This window comes from Leuciscus leuciscus (genome assembly GCF_965113295.1).
Source record: "Leuciscus leuciscus genome assembly, chromosome: 7".
NCBI lineage: Eukaryota > Metazoa > Chordata > Actinopteri > Cypriniformes > Leuciscidae > Leuciscus > Leuciscus leuciscus.
In genome coordinates, this window is record NC_138731.1 from 20,611,742 (window position 1) to 20,639,606 (window position 27,865).

Consider the following 27,865-nt stretch of genomic DNA (forward strand, 5'->3'; position numbering starts at 1 on the left):
GGCGTTGTCAAGGAGCTCGAACACAACTGAACTGGGGGTAAAACTTTCAGCATGGCGAAACAAATAAATCGACACATTTCTATTCAGTTTTGGCGTCTTGTTTGATATATAACTGCTTTAAATAAATCTACTGTGGTAAGTTATATTTTAGTAGGCTACAAAATGTAAAAAAACGCGAGTTTTGCGATTGTATTAGTAGAAGGAAGGAACAAACGTAATATAAGCGTGTGACTGTAATAGCTACTCGTAATAGCAATACTCGCAATAATATACGTTTTTTTATTGTTAAGCAATCAATTTTATGATTGATTTGAACAGAATTATAGAATTTATGCTATTTTAACGCCTTGTCAAGTTTTAAAAGAAAAGATGAGAGTAATTTTCTAAATCTAAAACATAAAACCCACTGTATCTTTATCAATAACATTTCATTTGATGATCCTCTGAGTCAGTCACATTTACTGTCACTGATTTTCATAAAGCAAATCACTTAAGCTAATAGAGAGGTAAAAAAAATGAGTGACAGGGTCATACATTTACACCAGCCTCGGTTAACCTCAGAGTCAGACAGGCATATAACAGATCTTGCTTTTGGAATAAATGTAAATGTATCACTTTAGCATGCAGCTGTTTAAAGTAATACAGATATTGCCTAATGGAGTATGGACTTTATATGTTCATAATATCAGTCAAGAAATTAAGGCTAATCTCTCTGATAAAGTCCCAAATCCTTCAAGTACTACAGCCATGTCTGATTAATCTAATTTGATACAAAAGCTATAACTGTTATGAAATACAGCACTACTGACCTCTGTTGGTTTGTTTCAGTTGCAATGTTGACGGATAATCCAGTGAATCCTCTGAACTCAGGCATTCCCTTTGGAGGCGCACACAACCCACATAGAAAGGTAAGATGTATAAGGTGTTTTGAAAGTCAAAAAAGTCCACTTTAATTGTGCAGAAAAAAGATGTCACATTCTATAGGCTATTAGGTTGTCACACTAATTAGTTTACAATGTAACCTTTTAGACTGTGTGAAACAATTATAATTAAACACAACATATATATAAACACGCATAAAACCATTGTAATTTTCCACAATAAAAATGGTAAATTATTACTCTTTTATGTCCACTCTTTCGTTTCTTCTGCTATTGTTTGCCACTAGTTTTAATAAGTTGAATGATTTTGCATTGGCTTTTTGCTATCAGTCTGCTAAAATGCTTTGCTGAAATACAATGCCCTCTGCTGGTGTAAAAATACAATAGACATTATGATGTGCCTACTTTGTTTTCAGAGGGTCTCAAGCCTCAGGTCAGGGGGTCTTCAGAAGAGAACCCAAAACTGCTTCTTTGGGGTGGAGACCTGTGCTGAGCTGGTCTGGGAGGACTGGGAGCCAGGGCTAGAGTATACCAAATCTCTGTTCCTTAGAAGCATACATGGAAAACTCCAGAAACTCACCGTCAGGTCAGTCCACTTAAAACATTAGTCTAACTCATACAAGCATTCAAGGCTAAGTGTACTGGCAAGTACGCTACCTTAATTAGTTTGGGGAAATTTTACGGTTTAGTTTAAAGGCTAGCCTGCATTTATATGATCAAAAATACAGAAAAAAAAAAGGTAATATTGTGAAATATTTTTCTACAATATAAAATAATGGTAAAAAAGATTTTTTTTCTGTGATTTTTCAGCATCATTACTCCAGTCTTCAGTGTCACATGATCCTTCAGAAATCATTATAATATGCTGATTTGATACTCAGTTATTTTCAATGTTGGAAACAGTTGTGCTGCTTAATATTTTTTTGGAACCTGTGATACTTTTTTCAGGATTCATTGATGAATAAAAAGTTAAAAAGAACAGTATTTATTCCAAATAGAAACTTTTCTAATATAAATCTTTATCACTTTTTATAAATTTAACATATCCTTGTGAATAAAAGTATAAAAAAAAATTAAGATAGAAAAAAATACTGACACCAAACCTTTGAACAGTAGTGTATATTTCTATTTTAAATAAATGCTGTTCTTAAAAAAATAAATAAATAATTATTCATTAAAGAATCCTGAAAAAAACATTAAGCTGTTTCCAACATTAATAATAAATCAGCATATTATAATTATTTCTGAAGGATCATGTGACACTTAAGCCTGGAGTAATGGCTGATGAAAATTCAGCTTTTCATCACAGAAATAAATTATAATTTAAAGCATATTCATATTAAAAAAACAACAACCAGTGTTTAAAATAATATTTTACAATATTGCATTTTTTTTCTGTATTTTTGATCAAATACATGTAGGCTTGAAGAGCATAAGAGACTTCTTTCAAAAACATAAAAAATAGTAATTTTAAACTTTTTACTGCATTTTAAAATACAATTTATTCCTGTGATGCAAAGCTGAATTTTCAGCATCATTACTCCAGTCTTCAGTGTCACATGATCCTTCAGAAATCATTCTAATATGATGATTTAATACTCAAGAAACATTTCTTATTATTATCAATGTAGAAAACAGTTGTGCTGCTTAACATTGTTGTGGGAACCGTAATACATTTTTATACAGGATTCTTTGATGAATAGTAAATTCAAATTAACAGCTTTTATTAGAAACAGGAATTTAGATTAAATCTTTACAAAAATATGTCTGACCCCAATGGATTTGTTTTATTTTGCCAATTGCAGACCTCCTGAGTCCAAGTTCTTCAACACACCATATCATCAGACCATCCTTCTGAGCCCAGGAACATCTTTCTCACTCCCAGTTACTTTTCAGCCTCTTGAGAAAGTAAAGTTTAATCCGCTTGTCTTATCTGTTAAATCATTTCAAACTTGTTGTGTCAATAATCCTGTGATTATAGTGAATTAAAATTCATTTTATAATCAGTATTCACAGCAAGTAATGACAGATCATATTTAGATAACTAGAAGACCTGTAATGTATTGACTTTAATATGCACATCAATTGATTATGCAAAAATATATTTTGGATTTGTGTATAGACTTCTTTCTTGGCCTGCTCTTTTCAGTGCGAGTACGTGGACACTATAGAGTTTCAGGGTAAGGAAGGCACGTTCCAGGTGTCTCTGCGAGCTGTGATTCCTCATCATGACCTGAAGGTTCCAGACACGGTGATCCTGCCACCCTGTGCTGCCCGCCACAGCTCCCAAACCAGCTTCCTCTTTCGTAATTCCAGGTAAAGATGTGTTTGCATGGCTAAAGAGCTGCCACCTAAAGAATATTTCAGCTGTGGGAAAGTTGTCACAAAGGCAGCTGAGTTATGGAGAAATTGTGAAGAAAATGCAGAATTTTAAAACACTCGAATGCACATTTTCCCACTAGTAAGCTGCAGACAGGATTCAGGTGGTTTGTGGATCCTCCGTTCCAGCTGTCCCCTGAGACTGGACAGTTAAAGCCTGGAGAAGAATGCAGGGTTACAGTAGAGTTCAAGCCCCAGCAGGCTGTAGTGTGCCAGGCTGAGGCCTGCTGTGCTTTCGGAGACGATGGGGAGAGGAGCTGTACTGTACTTCTGCGTGGGCTGTGTGAGTACAATAAGCTTTTGTTGGACTCTAAACGTCAATTAAATGTCAAAGAAGATAAAGATGCTTAAAATTTGGTTGTGCAACATTTTAAGAATTTCAAAATGCACATTTATGGTGTTTACAGTTTACACTTGTAGATTGGTTCTCTCGGTTCTTTTGGCCAACAAAGAAAATTATGCATTTTGTCCTCGTTCACTTAACGTTCACACTGTCATTTTTAACAGCAAATCTAAAGATACTAAACAGATTTTTATTACACACATTTAGCGACAGAAGTTACTGACCAATGCTGTGTCCTGGGCTAAATGCGTTTGATGGATGTGCGTACATAAGGTGGTATTTTTACCAGCTAAGAACTCGCAAAGAGCTTATCAAATGTGTAAAGGAGTCAAAACAGCATCAGGAATTTCTCCATTACACACATCACATCTTGTTTTTGGTTCGTTTAGATGGTCCATGTGCTCCCTGTTGTGTTCATATTTCAGTCGAACCGCACCGCACCACCTTTTCAGGGTTCTCGGTCCGCTTGTTTGGTGCCCACCAGGGTTTGAGTGGGTCACACTTTTTCAAATGAACCGCACTAACACATTGTACAAAAATTATAATAATTTATATGATCAATAAGTCATGACAACATGTGTTTTTATCAATTTAATGTAATTTAAGTTGAAGTGACTTAAATATCCAACTTGATTGTACTTAAAAATTTAAGGCAGCAACTTTTTTTGTTTTTACAATGTAGAGCAATCGCACCAGAATTGGTTTTAATTGAACCAAATTTGCCAACTTATGTATTGTGGTCTTTTCTAACATTTCTCAGTTGTAAAATCATTAATTTTCTACATACAGTCGAGAAATAAATATTTAACAATTCTTTATAAACCTTTAAAGACAGACCTACCATGAGCTCAGAAGTTAATGTTAATCTATGATATATGATTTTAGAAGTAAAATTTCAACGTAAAAAAAAATAAAAAAAATTTAAAAGCCAAATTCCAGAAAAGTGACCTTACCATAAGCCCACAGCAAACAAAACAGGACAAAAAAGTGTACTCCCATAAAGCATTGTGAATGACTAACTGAGAATGAATATATATTTGTGAAAATTAATATTTTGCATACATTTAAAATATATTGTTTTTTATACTTTTATATAAATCAATTTTTATATAATCAATCAAGTTTTAAACTTGACCATTCTTCTTTATTCAATTAGGATTTATAGTTTATTTCCTCTTAAAGTGTACAGTCTTGTAAAAAAAAATAAAAAATACTTTTTTTCTTCAAATAATAGTTTACAAAGCTATGATTCATATCAGAGGTTGGTTTGGTTCATGGTGTAGAAATACTTTTAATTTTTGGAAAATTTGTTTAAGAAAAAATAGTTTAATCCAAGGCCGCTAAAATGTGGGTGTCACTGTTATTACAAAAAGAATGACTATTCATTGGTTAGACAAATAATCCTGCTCCAAATTCATTGCATTGGTTGAGTCATAGTTGCAATGCAGGAGGAATGTTAGTACTGAAGAGCCATAGTGTTGCATTGTTGTCGCTGTATGTTAAACTGGGAATAAGTATTTTAATATCAAAACTATCTCACATCCCATTTAACTTCCTTCCACAGCCAAGTACCCCCGCCTCCAAATCAGTTGCATGGGACAGGAGGAAGGATGTAAGGTGCTTGAGTTTGGCAGTGTGGCAGTAGGAGACTCTCATGAAAAGCACTTTGAGATCTACAACCTTTCCACTGTATGTTTCCCTCCACCCTGCTTTCTTTGCTTATTGAATATTTAGACATTACTCAGATATTTCTCTCTCAGAGTCACTCTCTTTCTCCGTTAGGTCAGCGCAACATTCAGTCTGTCCTGGCTGAGACGACCCCCTCTCATGGAGTCTGTGTTCAGCTGTGAGGTGCATGAGGGGAAGATCGCCCCAAATTCAGTGTTGAAAGTCCCTGTCTGCTTCTCCCCACTCACAGTGGACACCATAAGTGTGGACTACCTCTGTCTTACCTGTCCTGGGGCTGTAAGCGAAGAACTGCTCAAAGTGTCAGGCACCAGCATAGGTACAGGCCCTATATAGGCCCTAAGAGCTTTCCAAACATCTGCTAATAAACATATCAAACGTGGTTTGATCGTCTTCTTCTGTCCACTATAGGTCCAATAGTGTATCTAAGTACCTCTGTACTAGACTTTGGCTGTATTGAGGAGGGCACAGAGGTCACACACAATGTAAAGATCATCAACTCCTCTGCAGTATTGGCTCATTACCAGTTTGATGTGGACACTGGCAGCCATAGTGTGTTCAGTGTTGATAAGCCTTGTGGCTCTCTGCCAGGCGGCAGCAAACTCACCCTGCGTGTGAAGTTCCGACCACAAAACCCTATAGCCTATCACAAGGCAATGATCTGTTTGCTGCTTCACAGGGTAGGTCTATCTATCTATCTATCTATCTATCTATCTATCTATCTATCTATCTATCTATCTATCTATCTATCTATCTATCTATCTATCTATCTATCTATCTATCTATCTATCTATCTATCTATCTATCTATCTATCTATCTATCTATCAGTCAGTCTGTTTTTCAGCATCTTGGTTGAATATCTACTGTTTCTTAACTTGTTTTCATTTGATTGATTGTGTAGTTCTGATTTTCTTATTAAAGGAGCCACTGTTTCTGGATTTGATTGGCACCTGTCACTCAGAGCAATTGAAGCCAGCCATTTTAAAGCCCAGACACCTGAGCGTCTACAGATTAAATCTGCTACGAGGGCTCACCTGTTACCCTCCTGACTTAATGAGTGCCTTGCTGGAAGAACACCGATTAAAACTGGATGATAGCGGAGCATTGCAAATGCAGGAGGTGTGTGTTTGTCCATATGCACTGTGGTGTAACTTACAAATGCTTTGACATCTAAGAGTTAAGTCAGATATCCTTCCATTTCTTTTAAATTCTTAGGCCAAAATCCTATCCTCATACTCAAAATCATACTCAATTCACAAAAAAATAGGGTGTACCACAGCTAAAAAATATATAATAATTTTTAAATCTTCCTGGAAAATAAAACATGGATGTTACATCACATAACCTTGCATCTAACTTTTATTAGATTCCAGCAGAGGACACTGGCAGCTCCACACCTCCCTTCAACCCACGCAGTCCCTTGGAGGAGTATTTCCATGTAAATTCCGCACCTGAAGCAGAAACAGAACTTTACAACACCTCAAACTCCCGATTCCCCGTCCCCCATGTTACAGTTCAGCCCTCTGAACTAATTTTTTATGACGGCCCAGCATCTAAGTCAGTCTCTATCACCAACCACACCAAGGGCAAGATCTGTCTGACGTGGTCCAATGAAACCGAGTCCCCTTTCTCCATCTCTCCTCTCTCCTGTGAGCTGGGCCCTCTAAAGACCACAGCCTTTAGAGTGAAGTACAGTCCCAACCAGCAGAACATCTTCCATGCAGCACAGCTTGAGTGTTTCACTTTTTACAAGGTAATGTGAGACTAAAGAGACGTTCACACCGATAGTGATCCACAGTGACAGAGGGACCTGAAGTCATTCATTTTCAACTAGCGGAAAGATAAAATGTCTTGAAACTCAACCAAGTTCAGAGAAGTTTAACTATATGCAATTAAGATGTGGCGCCTAACAATAGACAATGTAGACAATGAGAAATGTCATGGTTCTATATAAATGGTCTCTGTCCACATACAGTGATAGAATAAAAAAATTGTGCGTAGAAGTTTTCAGCATTCTAAGTCAATCTGATTCTTGATAGAAGTTCTTCTTGTCCATGATATGATGCATTATGTTTTCCCCTCATTTTAACCAGCAAGAAAACTGATTTCTGTTCAAAGTAGAACAACATCTTATTTTTACCATCAATATCAGTAATAATAAGGAATATTAGTTTGTGATCAGATTTTCAAAAGCCATGATCATTTGCACAACACATCATTAATGTCAAAGTATTTGCAACCAACAGCTATTGAAAAATTCAGCATAAACCAGCATGAATTCCATGTTAGTCTAGACTGGTTTATATGGTTAGAGCTGGTGTAGTGCTGATCTAGCTGGTGGACTAGCATGGTCATGCTGTTTTCAAGCAAAACTGAGCTGGTGTAGCTGGTCCACCAGCACTCCTGCTTCCCATGCTGGGGACCAGCAAACCAGCATCTCATGCTGGTCACATCATGCAAAAATACCTTATGCTGGTGACCAGCAATGCTGGATTTTACAACAGGGTAGTATATATATTTGCTGACCTCCATCAATTAAATCACAGTCAGTGTAAATGGGACATAATGTGACCATGAGTTCTGAGCATGAAGGTTTAATTTACTTGAATTTTGTTTTTGTCATCCCCAGGTTCTGAGGGATCAGAGAAATGTGGAGGATCAGACTTTGTGTCCACCCTGGTGCCTTACAGTCAGGGTGAGCGGCCACTCGTTTCAGCCTGGAAAAGAGCACTTCATCCCCAAGATCTCTCTTCAACACCCTCAAGTAGTAAGTCTGACAATGATGACATCTTTCAAAGTAATGGCTGTGTCCAAAATCTGAAAAACACTGCATCTGCAGGCAGCATACTAATGTAGAAAGACACATCTGAATCCAATGCTCAAACCATATCATGATTACTGACATTTCTTCATCTGACTGATTTCAGAAGGCAGCACAGATGTATAATTTGCTGCCTATGATATCCCACAATTCTGTGCTTTCAATCCCGAGAAAGTTGTGCTAAAAAATAAATACGGCATCTGAAAGTGTCAGTTGGTGGTCAGATTGTGCGTAAATGTACATTTTGTTGCCAACTTTTTCCATTTTTGATGTCATTTCTAGCGAGAAGTTACTATTGTAGTAATTAAATATTTGCTTAGCTATCACCAAAGTTCTCTTTATTTTGTTGTAGATTATTAAATCGTTATGTTGTCTCGGAAGCCTACTTGCACAAAGGCTGCTTGCAGAGTAATTTCCTGATAGGGCAGTGAGGCAACAAGTCACTACCTAAGCTTTCGGACACAACCAATATGTAGTGAGAGAGCATAATGGAAAGAGACTGTATGTAAATATACTTATAAGGTTTTAACACCATCCATCTCCCTGCAGGTATTCCCTGCCCTGAAACAGTTAGCATACCGCAGTATTCTCCTGCAGAATACAGGAGACCTGCCAGTGATCTTCAGACTGGACCCAGACGAGTGTCCATCAGTATCTGTGCTGCCATCCAGTGGTTTGGTGCCACCTGGAAGCCACCAGATCCTCACATTCAGATGCACTCCATCTCCGGATCACTCTTCCAGTATCCCTTTGACACTACAGCTGAATGCCAGCCCCAATCACGCACAGGTTAACACTATAATGTTTACAAAAAATAAGAGTTGCCGGAGTGAGTGGTTAAAGCCAAGTGGATGAGTGATGAAATGTTTTGAGCGACAGAGAAGCACGTTCAGTTGACTAGAATAATCTAGAATCATGAAAACAAGAATCTTCACATAATTATTCTGTGGCGTTTCAGTCACTCATTTCTAAATATCATTAAAAAGCAAAAGTAGGAATTTCTGAAACTGAAAGCTGGAAAGTGGTTTCATGGTCCATTTTAGCCTTCAAATGAATCTTTTGTAGGTATTGAATGTGGTTGCTGTAGCAGAGAAGCTTTCCATGAGCGTGGAGGAGGGTGGCAGTCTGTTCTTTCAGCCCACAGCAGTGGGTTCCTGCTCTGAGCGAACTCTGCGGGTGAAGAATGTGAGCAGGGTGCCGGTGGAGTTCAAGTGGACGCTTTGTGGATCTGACCAAAGGGTTCTGACTGTACTGCCAAACACAGACATTCTCCAGCCCAATGAATCCAAGGTAAGGCTGCAGCATGAGTGTGGTGTTTCGGGGCATAGTAGTTTCGATCTTATTGATTGAAAGCATTTGTTTGTTTTCAGGTACAGAAGTGGTCCTTTGCTCCAAAGGAGGAGATGATGTACAACATGAAGCCCAGTCTCACGTTCTGGCCTGTCCAAACACCACAATGCAAGAAGTCCCGCCTTACCATTGAAGCTGTTGGATTGGCATCCAAAGGCTCTCTCCAGGTGTGTTACATTAGATTACATTCGCACAAAGCTGAAGATCATCATCATACATCTCTAAAGGTAGGGACACACCAAACCGACGCCAAAGAACCGAAGCCGATCGTCGGCTTGGTGTGTCCCGGGCTTAAGACGTCAGTTAAAGAACGCTTCATCTGCAAGACATCTGTTGTGTACAAACATCTGATAAACCTCAGTTTTACATACAAATGGCCTAAAAAGCAGTTGTGGACAGTAACGAATTACATTTACTTCGTTACTGTCCACCACTGCTTTTTAGGCTTTATGGTCGCAACTCTCATATTTAACGGCTCTGGTTCGCGCTTAGTAGATACCACCAAGGCAAGTTCAAAACAAAGCGCGCACGTTGTAGGCTACTGTGATAGGTGGCTCGTTTGACCAGTTAAGTTTTTATCCACTCATAAATAAAAAGGAACGACTGATTTTGAAAATGTAGTAGAGTAAAAAGTAAGATATTTGCGTATCTGTACTTTACTGAAGTATTTAAATTTGGGAAGACTTTTACTTTAACTCCACTACATTTCAAAGTCAAATATCTTACTTTTTACTCTACTACATTTTCAAAATCAGTCGTTCCTTTTTATTTATGAGTGGATAAAAACTTAACTGGTCAAACGAGCCACCTATCACAGTAGCCTACAACGTGCGCGCTTTGTTTTGAACTTGCCTTGGTGGTATCTACTAAGCGCGAACCAGAGCCGTTAAATATGAGAGTTGCGACCATAGACAGTATATAAGAGGTTGCGACACACACGGCTTGTTCGACTTGAACCGGCGCTGCACAGACCGATCAGTTTATGACATCAAAGTATAGAGCGAAATCGCGAGAGCGATTGAAAAGCATACAGAGCCGTCTACTCTCCGCTCTTGCGGTATTTTAATGTCATTCACCGATTGGTCTGTGCAGTGTGCCGTTTCAAGTCGAGCAAGCCTACTGTGATCTCGCCGCTGCGCGGTCACGTGATTCGTGTAGCTCTCAATAGTTCCAAACAATTTGTGTTGCCAATCATTTTAAGCGGGGCAGAGAGCAGCAGCTATTATTGCAGCAATTATCGGTAAATACTGACGCATAATGAACATTGCTTATTACCTTGACACTAAAATTACTTGCATATAATAGCATTTTTTTTTCTGAGGAGTAGCAGAAACACTGCATTAATACGTTTTGGTGTTTAATTTTGTAGGGAAATTGGCTGCTCCCATAATATAGTGTGTATATATATATATATTCAATGGCATTGTGCAGGTTTATGTGAATGTATCATAACATTAGGATGTTTATAATTATGACCATAGACGCTTGTGAAAAATATGTACAGTAAATACTGTAAATGTATTATACCTTATGGGATCAGTCCCCTTCCGTCCAAAATTAAACACACAAAAAATGTATTCAATTCAAATATATATATATATATATATATATATAGACTAATTATGTAATTAATGTCATTTTATTAATAGATTGATGTGCCAAGAGTGACAGAGTCTTCACGTAGACTGAGTTAAGCAAGAGTCTTGTGACAAAAATTATAATAGGACATTATAGTAATAAAAAAATCATAGTACTTGGATACTTAAGTACATTTGAAGGCAAATACTTTTGTACTTTTACTCAAGTGAATGTTTAAAGGCAGCACTTCTACTTTTACTTGAGTAATATTTTACCTTGAGTATCTTTACTTTAACTCAAGTACATGGTATGTGTACTTCGTCCACCACTGCTAAAAAGACATCTTCCAGATGAAAATGCACGTTGTAAAATCTATCCAATGTATGTGTGCTATCATGAGATAATCTAAAGATGATGATCTAATGATCTAAAGAGCATCTTGTGCTTGAATGGAAATAAGAACATCAGACCATATGTACAACAGAGTTTACATTATCAATGACAAAGATTTTCTTACATTTGATTAGTGACTTTGGGTTTGTATGGGTTGGACATGTACACTTTTCTATAAGAAAATGATTGTCATAACTGTTTGTAACTTTGTAAAATGATTTTTTTCCCCAGGCAGAGCACCCTGTTATAGATCTGGGAGAGGTGCTGGTGGAAAGCTGTAAGTCATTTGAAGTTTCTCTACTGAACGACAGCCCTTGTGCCGTCAGCTACTCTCTGACCACACAGCAAAGTATCACTGAGACAGGCCTCCTTGAAGACATGACTCAAGATCCTTTGGGTAGGACTCAGTAACTCTCTATTGTTATCCCAAAAAATGTTTACTGCCATTTTAAGGACTCTGTGTCTCACTTTAAATGATTCACTGTCTACAGTATATTCAGCTATATACAAATGATGTGTTTTTTTGGGGGTATTTGTTTGTACGAAATTTATACTTTTATTCATCAAGGATGTTAAATTGAATAAGTGACAGTAAAGACTTACAATATCAACAAAACAATCTATTTAAATAAATGCTGTTCTTTTGAACTTTCTATGCATCAAATAATCCTGAAAAAAATGTATCACGGTTTCCACAAAAATGTTAAGCAGCAAAAAAATGTATGGAATTGTTTTCAACAAATTAGAAAGATTTCTGAAGTATCATGTGACACTGAAGACTGAATTAATGGCTGCTGAAAATTCAGCATTGCCATCACAGAGATAAATTACATTTGAAAATAGAATAGAAAACAGTTATATTTAAATTATAATAATATCCCACAATATGACTGTTTTTACTGTAATATTGATCAAATAAATGCAGCCTTGGTGAGAGACTTCTTTCAAAAACATAAAAAAAATGTACAGACCCCAAACTTTTGAAAGGTAGTGTAGATTTATGTTGTACATATGATTAATGTTCGGTCTGTCAAGTCAATTAAGCTTTAATTTTTCAGTTCTGGAGATGGAGAATGTAAAGGGAACCATACCTGCCGACTGCAGGCTTCCGATCCGCTGCACAGTGAGACCGGCTCGCAGAGCCCATTACTGCTGGACAATCAGTTACCACATCCTCAATGCCTCTGGTAGCGTACAAAAAAAAAAAAGAATCGCTTCAAACTGTGATTCCTGTGTGTGTATTAGACAATATTGAAACAACTTGCATACTACAACCTTCCAAACGTTAGTCCAGTATTGGACTAAAATTTGTTTTTCTGGTGGCCAGGCTCTGTGGAAGGAGAGCCCCAATCTATATGCCATGTACAGGCTGAGGGAGTGTATCCTACCATGGAGGTGATGGATGTCCGTAGCTGTGGCAATGTGGAGCGGCTGAGTAAATTTCAGCTCTGGCGCCTCTTTAATCTGGATGCGCTCAACACTTATCTATGCAGAGATCCCAGCCCATCTGAGCTCACCTTCAGGGTGCACACTAGACACAGGTAATACTTTAAACAGAGTATTTTTTTTTTTTTTTTTGCTTCAATTAAAACAGTTATAAAACTTACTTTTGATATCTATTGAAACCTTCTGCAGTTTTCGACATCGCCCCTCTATCTTTACCTCAGCCATGATGGATTTTAGCTTCAGCGCTGCTCCCCTGGGCTCAGACCCCACCAGTATTCTGCTTCTGTTTAAAAACCCAGGAAGCATTCCTGTAGAGTGGTGAGCATCCGTAACTTTGTCTGCCGATAGTTTACGGTAGTCACACCGGCAATATAAAGAAGTTATCAAAATGGTCTCCCTTTAGGTCATTCTTGTTCCCAGAGGACCAACAGATTGAGTTGGAGTACTGGGCTGAGACTGGAGATTTCAGTCCATCTGAGCTCCACCTGATGAAGATTCAGGAGCACAGGCTTTTCTCCATCTTCCCACGCTCTGGTAAACTCCAACCCGGCCAACAGAGGACAGTGCAATTCACATACAGGTCAGGAAAAAAAGCACTGTATTGATTCTGCTCTGAAGTGTTGTTTTATGATGCACAGAAAACTATAAGGCATATGCTTCTCTCCCAGACACGAATTTGTGGGGACAGACCGTCTTCCTGTCTTGTTGAAACTTTCACGTGGAAGAGAGATACTGGTGAGACAAATTATTCTTTTCATTACAGCAAATGCATAATTTTTTAGCAAACAATGTGTGCTGATAATTCTCGAATCTTTTAGCTGAATTTTACAGGAACAACTGTGGAAAGAGATAGACGCTACATTCACCTTTCCTCCAATCGGCACATCTTTGCCCCGATGGCAATTGGTGGGTTCAGCCCCCCTAAACAGGTTGGTATATAGGTTACCTGAATTGATGTTTTTTCCTGAAAGCTCTTTATTTTTATACACAAGAAAGTCTATATAATAAACTTTTTTCTTTTTATAATAGAATGTTACATATATTATTATATTATTTAATATTATATTATATCATATTATGAGCCCTCCAAAACAGGTCACTGACAAAACATCAACTATACTATAATTTTTATTATTATTATTGATTTATATGTTGCTGCTAAAATTTTTATTTCCTCAGAATATATATTTGGTGTATTTTGAAGTATCTAACAGGGTCATGCTAACCAGCCAATAGGGCCTCAAGATTACGTACAATTATTTAAAATAAGACAAAACAGGTATTATAGTGAGCTAAACAACTAAAAATCAAGAAATTATAGTAAAAAAAAAAAGTCCAGTAAATCACAAACAACTGGAAAAGACATGCAAGTTTATTGGTTAAAAAGAGTGGGATCCCTGAAGAACATTTAGCGCTTAAACCCTCAGGAATCCTGAAATTTAATGTATATAAACTGTTGCATAGATTAAGGGGGTCTCCAAATATATTGTTGTGGACAATGGGGGCCTTGAAGTCAAAAAGGTTGAAAACCTTGTGGATAAAGTGAGTAAAAAACAACAAAAATGATTCATTGTTTAATTATTGGCAGATTCTTAGTCATCTGCTAGATACCATCTGTTTATATTTAATAGTCAAAAATATGCTAAATGTTTCATCTGTACAGGTGTATGAACTGTATAATGCAGGCACTCTCCCACTGAGATACCACTTCGACACCACTCCACTGGAGGAGCTGATGGAGGAGAACTTCAGTCACCCGATCTTCCAGTGTATGAACCCTGGTGGAGAGATCAAGCCAGGCCACACCGCCCTTGTGGAGTGGATCTTCTCCCCACTGGAGGCTAAAACATACAGTGTTAGTTACTTCACTTCAAAAATATTTTCTTCTCTATTGTGACATATAAAAGTGAAACGGCTTCTGGACTTGATTTTGTTTATCAGGAATTGATTAGATTGTAGTCAGTTGTGGTTTGCCAGGTTGTAAACTTGGCAACTTTAATATGCACAATATTAAGTGTTTTGTTCTGAGTTTGGTACACAACTCCATGTTTTACAGGTGGACATTCCAATTCATGTGGTGGAGGGGGACAGCATGTTTGTAACATTTGAGGGCCAAGGCTTTGACGAAAGAGAGTCAGAACCCATTCAAGTACAGGATGGACGTATTACTGTGCCTTGCACTCAAAGAATCCTAGTACCTGGACAAGTAAGAGTGCTTGATGATACACACTGTTAAAAAACCCCTGTGATATTTACGGTTAAAAAACGTCAGTTTGGTTGCCAGTATTTTACCGTTAAGAATATGGTAGCAACCTTACTTTGGACTTAAATTTACGGCAAAAAAACGAAACAAAAAACATCGGAAGGACTTAAATGTGTAGTAAAAAAACATCAGCTGTGGTTCCCAGTACTTTACCATAAAAAATACAGTAGTAACCTTTTAGATTTCACGGGACAACCCTTACCGGTATAGTTCATTAACCAATAAACGTTATCATTTATTTTCACAAAAATATTAAAATCTGCTTTATACCGTTGTAAAATTATATATATATATATATATATATAAAATATATATTTATTTATTTTGGGTGAACTATCCACGATACATATTGTTGCATTTTTGTATTTTGCATTTTTTGATTTATTGTGACACGATATATTGTTACACCCCTAGTGTTTAATAAACAGTATCGTAGAGGCACTGTCAGTTTCAGAGGCAGTGTTGTTTCTAAGGCAGCATCAGTCTCAGAGGCAGTGTCAATCTGAAAGGCAGTCTCAGAAGCAGTGTCAGTCAGAGAGGCATTTTCGATCTGAGAGGCAGTGTCAATCTGAGTGGAGGCAGTGTCGTTCTCAGAGGCAGGGTCGTTCTCAGAGGCAGTGTCGTTCTCAGAGGCAGGGTCGTTCTCAGAGGCAGGGTCGTTCTCAGAGGCAGGGTCGTTCTCAGAGGCAGGGTCGTTCTCAGAGGCAGTGTCGTTCTCAGAGGCAGTGTCGTTCTCAGAGGCAGTGTCGTTCTCAGAGGCAGGGTCGTTCTCAGAGGCAGGGTCGTTCTCAGAGGCAGTGTCGTTCTCAGAGGCAGGGTCGTTCTCAGAGGCAGTGTCGTTCTCAGAGGCAGGGTCGTTCTCAGAGGCAGGGTCGTTCTCAGAGGCAGTGTCGTTCTCAGAGGCAGTGTCGTTCTCAGAGGCAGTGTCGTTCTCAGAGGCAGGGTCGTTCTCAGAGGCAGTGTCGTTCTCAGAGGCAGTGTCGTTCTCAGAGGCAGTGTCGTTCTCAGAGGCAGTGTCGTTCTCAGAGGCAGGGTCGTTCTCAGAGGCAGTGTCAATCTGAGAGGCAGTGTCGTTCTCAGAGGCAGTGTCGTTCTCAGAGGCAGTGTCGTTCTCAGAGGCAGTGTCGTTCTCAGAGGCAGTGTCGTTCTCAGAGGCAGTGTCGTTCTCAGAGGCAGTGTCGTTCTCAGAGGCAGTGTCGTTCTCAGAGGCAGGGTCGTTCTCAGAGGCAGTGTCGTTCTCAGAGGCAGGGTCGTTCTCAGAGGCAGTGTCGTTCTCAGAGGCAGTGTCGTTCTCAGAGGCAGTGTCGTTCTCAGAGGCAGTGTCAATCTGAGAGGCAGTGTCGTTCTCAGAGGCAGGGTCGTTCTCAGAGGCAGTGTCAATCTGAGAGGCAGTGTCGTTCTTAGTAGGAGTCTCAGACACTGTGGCAAAAGAAGAAAGCAGAAACTATTGTATTTTTAAATTTACTTAATTTTTATCAGTATAATAAAAAACAGAGTCAGCGGGACTTACCAGCTCTATACATAGGCTACAACTAACTGGTTGAAATAAAAATTGTCAAAAAAATGTACACATTGAAATGTTATTGAACAAAATAAACTTTTTTAAACACATCGTAAATAACTCAAAAATATGCATTATATCAGTTTTGAAAAGATTTTTTAAAAACAGTGACCCTATTTGTTTGATTGCACTGTTAATTCAAAAATAATTCAGCTCTCTTTAAATGTCAAGATCACCCTTTTTTAATTATACAACATAAACCAGAAGTTAAAGGATTTTGATAAAGTGTATCACCTTTTAAAGCAGGACTCACCCTGAACAAAGCATCTTCCTCCTTATCAAGAATGACGTTAAGGCCTAGCCCTAGAGCAGCAAATAAAACAAAACAAAACCTTTAAATTGTGCAATTTACTGCATAAATGATAATTTATTTGATTTACTTCAATATATGCTCAGATGGAGATGGTACAATGACAGTGCACTTACCTTGATATTTTGTGAAATGCCATTCTAGTTGTCCCTTCGTTGTCTTTGCGATCAGTTTTCCTTGTGTGGTTCGTTCCGACTGCATTGTATTAGATTTAGATGCATGTTTGTTCACCTTGTTGAAGAAGTAACGCACCAGCACCAGACTCGCAGTGATCAGCATGGCTTGATGTTTTTTGAGAGCCAGCTCAAACTTCCAGACATCAGTTCAAACTTGGTCTTGCAGAATAAATATTATTTTCAAGCAGAACAAATCTTGCAATAAAGCAAACGAACTGTTGTAGTAAAGTAAGCAGTACAGAGTAATGGAGATAGTCAAACAGACTGGTCGCTATGCGATTGTCAACATTCTATTTTTTCTTAGCTGTGATGTCACTAGTGATCTCACCTAGGCCTGTATCTATATAAAATAACTTTTTTATCATATTGAAACTGTTGAAATCAGCCATCGCTAAGAAATATCTCCTGATCTTTTTTGACGGCGATCAGCTCACAAAAACTGATTTTGCACGGGCACTTTGCACTGCTCCCTGAATCGACGCGCTTATTCATTTGTTGATGTAAACTGAATCTATAAGTCAGCTATGCTGTTTACTTCTGAATATTATATTTCATTCTGGTGCGCTTAACGTTATCGCTACTGTATAATAGTAGCTATTCACCAACTAAACATATCCTATTCAATGCGTTCACAGTCTCTTTCACGGCCATCATTTGTAGTAGCCTATTCACAAACTGTTTGCTCAAGCGTTTGCTCGGAGTTCACTTTGTGCTTTCTACCATGCTCTTTTGCTGTGTAATTGTAACAATGAGCACTCAAACACATCAACAATTACTAAAAACACTCAAAAACTGATTTTGCACGGGCATTTTGCACTAGTTTCTCTAATAATCACTCTGATCTCCTTTATGAACTGCCCTCTCTTATTGCCAGTCTGATCTGCTTTTGAACCAGTATACAAACTAATATATCTATAAATTAAAGGATTGTAAAACTCTAAATCAGACAATATAAGAGACTGCTGATGTATGTTTGCACATGATGGGACCCTAGTGAAAAATAAATATACTAAAATGTATTTGAAATACATTACAGTATACTACAAATACATTTACATATTTATGTACTTAGTATAAATACCCTGCAATTGTACTTTTAGTATACTAATTTGGTATACTAAAAGTCTGCTAAATTGGAACAAAAATGTTGTACTTAATGCACTTAGTTATCCAGAAATAGTGCTGAAGTTCAACTAAAGATATACTTAAGTATTAGTCCTGGGCAAAGATTAATCGCGATTAATCGCATCCAAAATAAAAGTTTGTGTTTGCATAATATATGTGTGTGTGCTGTATATAATTATTTTGTATATATAAATACACACATATGCATGTATTTATTTAAGAAATATTTGCATGTATATACTGTATATGTATTCATACATAATTTATATTATATATAAATATAAATAAATAAAAAAATCTTAAATATATACATGCATATGTGTGTATTTATATATAAAAAATAATTATACACAGCACACACACATATATTATGCAAACACAAACTTTTATTTTGGATGCGATTAATCGCGATTAATCTTTGCCCAGCACTATTAAGTATATTTGATTGTGCTGAAGTGGAAATATTACAAGCACACTTTAGGTACGCTTTAAATATATTGCATTTAAAGACTGATATTATACAGAGATTACATACTATCCTTACTAATAGTGATATTAAAACACATTTTAGGCTTAATATTAAGAAATGTGCATTGTGTAATAAAGAAGTACTCCAAATAAAGTTGAATTATAATTTTTATATCAGTAAGTCTTAAATGCATTTCTATTTTAAATACATTTTGATATAGTTTTAGTTTTAAGTGACTAAAAATGACTAAGGTTTCCCTGATATCTTTTTTGTTGTTGAAAACAAACACTTTTCCCTGAAAATGTCTTCTTTACTTTTGTAAATTTGTTTGCATTTTGCACCTGTCATCTATGCATTTTTGTGTTCTTTTTGGTGAACAGTGTTAGATGACTAACATCATCAGAGATGCGAACATTTCAAATGTGCAAGAATGCATTGTCACAGGTTTTATTTGCACAAAATGTCTCATCACAAATATTTGCAATAAATAGACGTTTATTTTCTGCGAAGATGACAAAACCTATTTGCAGTCTAATGATGGAGTTTATTATTGCTGCAAAATTAATCAAAATCGTGATACGATAATCAGTGAGATTATCAAATCGTAGAAAGGTGATTTAATTAAATGTGTTTTGAAGTGAAGCACTGCATTGTTCTTTTACGCTCATGGAGCTCATGATACTGTTTTTTTAGCTGCTCATTTACAGTAAATGTACAGTAATTGTCACAGAGCACAGCGGCAAAAGTTGAACTATTTTTAACTTTGAGCGCGGTGTGAGCGCGAGCTTGCCAATGCTGCGCTCCGCTTTGGTCGACGCAACAACAGAACGTCCTGAAATGCAGTGAACATAGCCAAAGTTACAGAACAGTAACTGTAAGGTTAACTACCCGCAACTTAAAACCTGCAAACGTTATCCTAGTGCATAACAACAATCGTTTATTGCTGAACAGAAATCGTGTCAGCTGGAGTGTCATACAAGTAGCCTACTGTAAGGTTGAGGATGGCCTTATGCAGTATTTACACTGCTCTATTCCAGTAGATAAATGTATATGTCTTGGCAATGAAAATACATATTTTTTCTTTCAATTAATATAGGCTATTTATCAGGCAGGTGCCTGTGCACTGTCAGAGTATAGGCATTATCTACTTAGACAGTGATACATTTTGAAAAATAAAACTTGTGATTTGCATAAATATCTGATCCTTCTGCTATTATGTTTATAGCATTATCTCTTTTAATGTGATAAAAACACAAAATAATCATGTGATAAAAACACTAAATAATAATTTTGACTATGTATTGCTATGTAATTTATGGTGGTGTAAGGTGCTGGAAAAAGCTTTAAAATGGACCTTGAAAGTGCTTGAAAAGTGCTTGAATTTGACCTTGGAAAAGGTGTACGAACCCTGAAAACCACCATAATAATACAGGCGGTAAAAAAGAAAACCACATGATGATTCTAAGTTCACCACCATTAGTTTTCCATAAGCTGAGGCAAATGTTAATATAAAGAAGGTGCACAGTGTCATACACACAAATACAAAACACCATCATGATGACACACATGACTCCAAATAATGCCATAAACATTCATTAAACAATATATGATGTAATATAAACCCCAAATGTACATAACTGATAACAAAAACTAAGAAGAAACATAATTATTTAAATGAAATAACATCAAATGTGAAGTGTCACGCAGGGAATTCTGGCAATGTCAGTTTAGAGAAACAACAAGAATAGAAAAAACAGAAGCGACGAGCAGAAACAAAAGAACTACAACTGACTTCGGCCACAGCCTTAGATGAAATCAACTGAAGATAAAAGAAGACATTAAATCTCTCAAGATCTTAGAGGAGGATTAAACAACTCCACAAACAGCATTACCAGCTTCACTTATTAACCAGATTGTCTTTATTTCTGTCATACATCTACAGTTCTGTTTGAGAATTAACAGAGGTTTAGATGTTGATGATTTATTGTTTCATTTGAAACAATTTATTTGTTTGCTTTATTTGGGCCCTTGACTTTCTAAGATTAGTTTATCTCTGGCTGCTGTAACTGTGTGTTTATAAGACATGTTGGTTATGGCAAGAAAATCAGAGAGATAATGAGTCAGGTGACATTGGCTATCTATTGATGATGGCATAATCATCATGTAGAGGTCTGATTCACTGAGCTCACATAGAGTCTTACCTTTTATTAAATGGTTAATTAATTTTACATTATTGATTGTAGTGATTCATATAAAAAAAATTATATTGTGCACAATAAAGGTTTGAACTACTGTATCTTTCAGACACACACAGACATCAAGGATTAGCATTATGAATCTCAACAACGATGATGATAAAAGTGCAGTGCATGATGGGAGCCATCATTCAAAACTCATCAATATCTCTCAGCATGCATGAATAAATTATGCTGAATTGCCTTAGTATTTTCTTTTAATTATTATTATCTGCTTTTATTTTTTCTGTTGTTTTTTTAGCAACTTTTTAGTAGCTTGTTTTGTGATGTTCAGAGTTTTATTTGATTATTTTGTTGATTGTCACCGTTGTTGAGATTCATACGCTGATTCTTGATGTCTGTGTTGGTCTAAATTTTACAGTAGTTCAAAACCTTTTTTGTACACCATGTGTTTTTTTAAAGTTCTTCAGATTATCTGTCACTGCTGACTCGCATGCGTTAGGGTCACAGAGCTATTACACTCAAAAACATGAAATATATTAGTATTAAACATTCGTCATACAATAAAAGATAAGACTCTTTATGAGATCAGGCCACTACATTACGATTATGTTATCATCAATAAATAGCCAACAACACCTGATCAAATTTCTTCTCTGATTTTAATGCCATAACAAATGTGTTTTATAAACACAGTTAATGCAGTCAGAGAAAATCTACGGTTAGAAAGTCAAGGGTCAAGAGCCCAACTAAAGCAAACACTCATCTCAATGATGGTGACTTTAAACTTTATTATTTTCAATAAAACATCAACGTCTGAACCTCTGGTAATTCTCAATAATAACTTTTATGACAAATTGGTTTGTAATACAATATTTTTAAATTACAGGCAACCACAGCTGGCATGTTTTTTTATATATATATTCATATTTTTTACGGTAAATCGCTTGCAACCAGCTGCCAGTTTTTTTATATATAAATATTTTTTACGGTAAATCGCTTGCAACCAGCTGACAGTTTTTACCGTAAACTTTAGTTCAGTGCCGTAAAACATAAAAATGGCTACCGTTTGTTTTTACGATAAGGTACGGTAAATGCAACGGTATTTTACTGTAAAATTACATGAAATGCCCTGTGAGAGCTATTACAGTTTTTCACTGTATATAGTAAGGGTACATACTGTTAAGCAATTAACATGTCTTTTCCATTGCTTTTATACAGTTTTTTACCGTTAAAATTACGAAAATGTTTTACAGTGCAAGCCATATATAAGAAGTGTTCTACAATAAATAGAAACAGGAATATTTTCTCTCTCTCTCTCTCTCTCTCTCTCTCTCTCTCTCTCTCTCTCTGTGTGTGTAGGTGGTGTTCCTGTCTGAAGATAGAGTGTGTTTTGGTGATATCCCAGTGTGCTCTCGAAGCACACGCATTCTTTTTTTGACCAATGTCTCATACACAGACCAAGTGTTGTATAAGTGGAACGTAACAAGCACACAATGCCAGCAGGTGTGTATATTTTAGGTATTAGATTCTGTAAAAATGAAAATTCTGATGACATTCCAAAAAATGTGTATTGATCAGATAACATGGCCAGTCTACTCAGTATATATTGACTATTGATCGCATGTGTTTGTTTGTAATGTTGACCATAGACTGTAAGGATCTGTCCTATGAGTGGTCGTCTTGCACCAGGGGAAAGTGTTCTCTGTATCGTGTCAATACAGGCCTCAGCCAGCCCTGCTTTCTACCAACAAGACCTCCTCTGTGAGGTGACAAATACAAAGATACACCAGTGAACACATTCACATATAGACACATACAGTATGCTTATTTGATAAGGTTCCGTTCAAAAGTTTGGGGTCGGTATGATTTTTATTTAAAAATGTTTATGAAAGAAAGTCTTTTATGTTTACCAGGGCTGCAGTAAAAAAAAAACTGTGATATTGTGAAATATTTTTGCAATTTAAAATAACTGTTTTGTATTGTAATACATTTTGAAATGTAATTTATTTCTGGATGACAAAGCTGAATTTCCAGCATCATTTTTCCACTCTTCAGCATCACATGATCCTTCAGAAATCATTCTAATAGGATGATTTGGTGCTCAAGAAACATGATTTATTAATACCATTGTTGAAAACAATTGCGCTGCTTAATATTTTTGTGGTACATCAGTATTCTTTGATGAATAGAAAGTTTAAAAGAACAGGATTTATTTGTAATATAACTCTTTTGTAACAATGTAGTCTTTAATGTCACTTTTGATTAGTTTAATGCATCCTTGCTGAATAAAAGTATTAATATCTTAAAAAAAAAAAATCTTACTGACATCAAACAGTAGAAGTTACGTAACACGATCATGACTACACTTGTTGAGTTGAGTCAAGGCCACTTGTTTGAACTTGAGGAGAACTGACTTCATATAATATCCACATACATTATTTAGGGGCCACTGTATACTTGAAACACATCTAAATGTTTGTGGCTCTCTTTGACAGATAACACTTGTGAATATGCTAGCACAGTATCACAAAGACCTGCGACAGTGGGAGGAGGAGACAGAGAGACAGAAATATGAGTTTACACTCACTGAGAAAGACCTGCTACAGACAAAGCAACTGGATAAATGCACTCAGGTCAGAAATCACACATCTTTAACACTGACAAGTAGCCTTTCACATCCCATTCACCATATCAAAACATCATGTTAAAAAACGAATTATCCTCCTCAGGAAGGTGCAGTGCTTGAACAGAAAACTGGCACAAGAAAATATAAGGTAAACCACAAAGACAAGGCAATTAAGTTATGTGATTCACCCAAAAATGTTTGTTTAATTTACATGGTACAATTTGTTTCTAAATGAGAGACTAATGATTTGTTCCCCATGTGGCAGGCCCTTCCGCCCATCCGTAGCAGTGATCACGCTGTGGGCGGTCCCTCAGCGAGACCCAGTCGGGCTGAACAGCGGGTCCCGCAGCAGACAGGCCAGGAAAGGAGGAGACGCCCCGAGCCTCCCTGTCCTACACTGCTCCACTTGGTTGTTACGGCACGCTCTCACAGCCTCATGGAGTACCAGACACATTTCCCCACTCAGTTCAACACTCATTACATCAACAGGTACAATGGGGTGCAAAAGTCAGCATTGATCTGGAATTTATTTCAGTGAAACCTGTGGGATTTAGTTTGAGGATTAAAAGTAAACAAATGTCTATTATTCTATTTCTTTCAGATCTACGCAGCCCAAGCATTCTCAGTCTGGCACAGGCGAGAGCTGCCATCTTCCTGCAAACCTGCCCCCTCTCACTCTTCTCGAGAGAGACGTCATCACACACGTGCTCAATTCTTTACTACAGTATGTATTACATTGTTATTTTTTAAAGAAGTGAATGCACTTAATTGATCAAAAGTAGACATGTTTTATAATGATATAAAACATGTAATTATGTATCACGGTTTCCACAAAAAAATTAAAGGTAGGGTTGGCAATTTCAGAGAGGCTAGCAATAGCAAGCTAGCGTTGAAAGCATGAGATCCCACCCTCCCTTCAGTGCGCTCTCCAAAGCCACGCCTCCTTCAAAACTCTGCAAAGCGTTACGAGAGACGAAGTAAAATTACATTGTGTCTCAAAGCACGTAACATTACAATGATAATGAAAAAAAAAAAAAACTATTTACAGAGCTCGAGTAGTACCACCTGACTGATGCAGATTCATTTTGGAGTTTATAGTGTTGCCAGAGAAACGCATAAATCAGAGTCCGAGGACCGAATGCAATGATTGGATGAAAATGTTTTGTCCTGAGACTTTCACAGAAGATGTACATGTTTTAATATTTAGGCCACTTATATTATAGATTGCTGAGTTTCAACCAGTATTGCAAAGAGTGTTTATAAAATGAATTGCCTACCCTACCTTTAAGCAGTACAACTGTTTTCAACATTGATAATAATAATAAGAAATGTTTGTTGAGCATCAAATCAGCATATTAGAATGATTTCTGAAGGATCATGTGACACTGAAGACTGGAGTAATGATGCTGAAAAATCAGCTTTGCTATCACAGGTATAAATTATATTTTAAAATAGAAATATTTTACTAATGTTAGGCAATTTTACTGTGATCAAATAAATATAGCCTCATGAGCATGTGACTTTTTTTCAAAAACACAAAAGTAACCTGATCCCGATTTTTTTGAACGGTAATGCACATTCTGCGCGTCTTCTGTCGTTTTAAATGGAATAATTGTCATTCCTAGTCTTCCTCAATGTGAGGTCACACCTTTCACTGTCTTCTACAGGAGTCTTTTAGATGAGCCTCAGTTCCAGCAGTCTCTGGTAGAGGGCGACACTGAGGTGGTGCCGTACTTCACACAGCTGCGACCCGCTCCTGCTCCTGCCCTCCCCGCACGAACTCAACCCCGCTCTGCTGCAGGCTGCCAGGACCCTGTAGAAATGTCCAGTGCCGCTCCAGCAAAGACTTACACCAGAAACCGTAGCACTGCAGACAGACCCTGGAGTGAGTGTGACCAGGAGTCTCTGAAAGAACTACCGGAGGAGACAAAGATGAAGGTCCAGGAGTCCATTCGCAGGTGTGCTGTTTTAAAGCAGTCAATATTAGTTTTGCAATTCCACATGGTGATGCGAGTCTGCAGTGGTTCACTGCATGGCCCCCCACTGTCCAAGACCATATTTGATATGTATATTTCTGCTGTACTTCTGACAAAGCTGCTTGTTTTTAAACTTTTGTATGGCAGTATAGTAAAATAATTAAATTGAATTATTATAAATTTTGTCGTTCAAAGTTGTCGTTCAACCATGTTGGTTAATGATGTCACACAGGTGGTGGACATCTATTAATTAAACAATATGTTTGAGATCAAATTAATGCGATTTTTTTTATTTTTTTTTGCTATGAATTACGGACATGAAATCTAAGGATTGCTTCTTTTTTTTGTCAGCTTTCTTATTTTGCTCAAGATAGGGATTTATTAAGTCCACATGTCATACAATCAAGAAACTATGCTTCCAACCATACAACTTTGCGTTGCTATTTGCTCATGTTCGTTAGAACTATGGTTTCAGGAAACACCGACTCGTTGAATTATGTTGGTTATGATGCAACCATAGTTGGCTAAGGATGTTTTGGGGAAAAGCTCTCCTGATAAACTTCTTTATCAGTTAAAATGATCAGTATCAGTTCATTTCCATACTTACAGGCGTTATGGCCAATAAACTTGATTACAGTATTGGTGTTTTAATTTTTTTTTTTCAAATTCAATTTTTCAGAGCTAGACAACAAAAACCTAATTTCCATGACTATTCCATGTGTGGGAATCACACTTTTAAAAATGCCATCATATACTGTACAGTAACCAGATTTCCCAAGACAGTGGGTATAAGTTCTTAAAGGGATAGTTCACTTTGAAATACATTTTTGGTATGTTTTAGCTTACCTCAAGGGCATCCAAGATGTAGGTGTCTTTTTTTCCGCAGTAGTTTCAATTTTGATATTTTTAGGTCAAACCGTTCTTGTCTGTCAGTCATATAATGCAGGTCTATGGTCATTATCTCAAAACACAAGCACAGAGTCCAAATTAAAACAATTCCCCGTCGTCCAAATTAAACAATTCCCCATCGTAAGTACACATTGATGGCCTAAGACACGAAACGAGCGGTTTGTGTGAGAAAACGAACAGTATTTATATCGTTTTTACCTCTTGAACACAGCTGCGTACAAGTGATCTGAGAGCGCGGGCGGGTATAGATATATACACTAGATGTCGCCTTGTCTACGGCAGTTCATTGGAACGAATGTCTTTAAGGCGACATCTAGTGTGTATATATCTATGCACCAGTCTGCGTACACGTCAGATCAGATCACTCGGACATGGCTGTGTTCAAGAGGTAAAAACGATATAAATACTGTTCGTTTTCTCACACAAACCGCTCGTTTCGTGTCTTAGGCCATCAATGTGTACTTACGATGGGGAATTGTTTAATTTGGACGACGGGGAATTGTTTTAATTTGGACTCTGTGCTTGTGTTTTGAGATAATGACCATCGACCTGCATTATATGACTGACAGACAAGAACGGTTTGACCTAAAAATATCAAAATTGAAACTACTGCGGAAAAAAAGACACCTACATCTTGGATGCCCTTGAGGTAAGCTAAAACATACCAAAAATTAATTTCAAAGTGAACTATCCCTTTAAATAAAAAATTACAGTTTCTTGAAAGAACAAATAAGAACACCTTGGAAGTGTGCTGAGCCGGATGCCCATTAGTGAGTTCTCTCTTTGTTTTCTGCAGGTTTCCTGAGTTTTGTGACCTGCTGGAGGACATTTTGCTCAACACCTTGCAGAACTTAATGAGGGAGGCTTTCTTGGGTGAGCTGGTGCTGACGACACGACCGCGAATCATCGCTCTTCCGCCTTCCTCTTCCAGGTTACTGGCATCTACATTTTATTTTAATCTCACTTTATCTGGATCAGATAAAAAAAAAAAAAGATATAGATATAATAAGAAATGCACTCAAGTGGCATTGACTCTTGTTTGAAGAGCCTAAGAGATATTAGCCAAGACTTTACTTTCTCATTTTATGTATGTGTACTGTAGGAAAAACAGCCTTGGCTCCAACAGACAGCCCAGTGCTGAATCTAATAAGAGAAAGGAGCTGCGCCCAAGCCTGTACATGTCTACCCAGGCCAAAGTCTCAAACCTGGAGTCAGAGCAGTAATGAGCCGTACTTAACACTCAATATCACTGTATGACATGCATGAGACTGATTCGTATTAAACTGTATTCAAAATGACAATCCTGGTGTAATTTCTCGGAGTCTCTCCCACCACCAACAACTGTATATTTTAAACTAATGCTGACTGTTATTG

At 37.2% G+C, this 27,865-nt stretch overlaps 1 protein-coding gene across 3 annotated transcripts; it reads left to right on the top strand.

The window, feature by feature from the left end:
* On the top strand, window positions 1-27,832 carry cfap65 (cilia and flagella associated protein 65). 3 transcript variants are annotated; one of them, XM_082176463.1, is made up of 33 exons: window positions 1-135; window positions 829-908; window positions 1,298-1,467; window positions 2,687-2,789; window positions 3,004-3,197; window positions 3,344-3,543; window positions 5,168-5,292; window positions 5,386-5,608; window positions 5,701-5,969; window positions 6,212-6,409; window positions 6,657-7,043; window positions 7,920-8,057; window positions 8,661-8,900; window positions 9,177-9,401; window positions 9,482-9,628; window positions 11,664-11,829; window positions 12,491-12,619; window positions 12,760-12,973; window positions 13,068-13,196; window positions 13,282-13,458; window positions 13,547-13,613; window positions 13,697-13,807; window positions 14,542-14,733; window positions 14,935-15,084; window positions 22,340-22,483; window positions 22,630-22,746; window positions 23,476-23,613; window positions 23,710-23,754; window positions 23,872-24,095; window positions 24,208-24,330; window positions 25,274-25,564; window positions 27,288-27,422; window positions 27,594-27,832. In XM_082176463.1, the coding sequence occupies exons 2-33, from the start codon at window positions 834-836 to the stop codon at window positions 27,712-27,714; spliced, it is 5,367 nt and encodes a 1,788-aa protein (XP_082032589.1). In that variant the 5' UTR covers window positions 1-135; window positions 829-833; the 3' UTR covers window positions 27,715-27,832. The 3 variants fall into 3 exon arrangements, with proteins under 3 accessions (XP_082032589.1, XP_082032591.1, XP_082032590.1); XM_082176465.1 differs by having other exon boundaries at window positions 3,031-3,197; XM_082176464.1 differs by having other exon boundaries at window positions 8-37.
* Window positions 27,833-27,865: the final 33 nt, after the last annotated feature.

What these genes read in the sequence shown, in the direction of transcription:
- cfap65 (XM_082176463.1), top strand. Translation starts at nt 834, where the DNA reads ATGTTGACGGATAATCCAGTGAATCCTCTGAACTCAGGCATTCCCTTT. An exon ending in CACACAACCCACATAGAAAG is followed by an intron (nt 909 to 1,297) that starts GTAAGATGTATA and finishes CTTTGTTTTCAG; the next exon opens with AGGGTCTCAAGCCTCAGGTC. An exon ending in CTCCAGAAACTCACCGTCAG is followed by an intron (nt 1,468 to 2,686) that starts GTCAGTCCACTT and finishes TGCCAATTGCAG; the next exon opens with ACCTCCTGAGTCCAAGTTCT.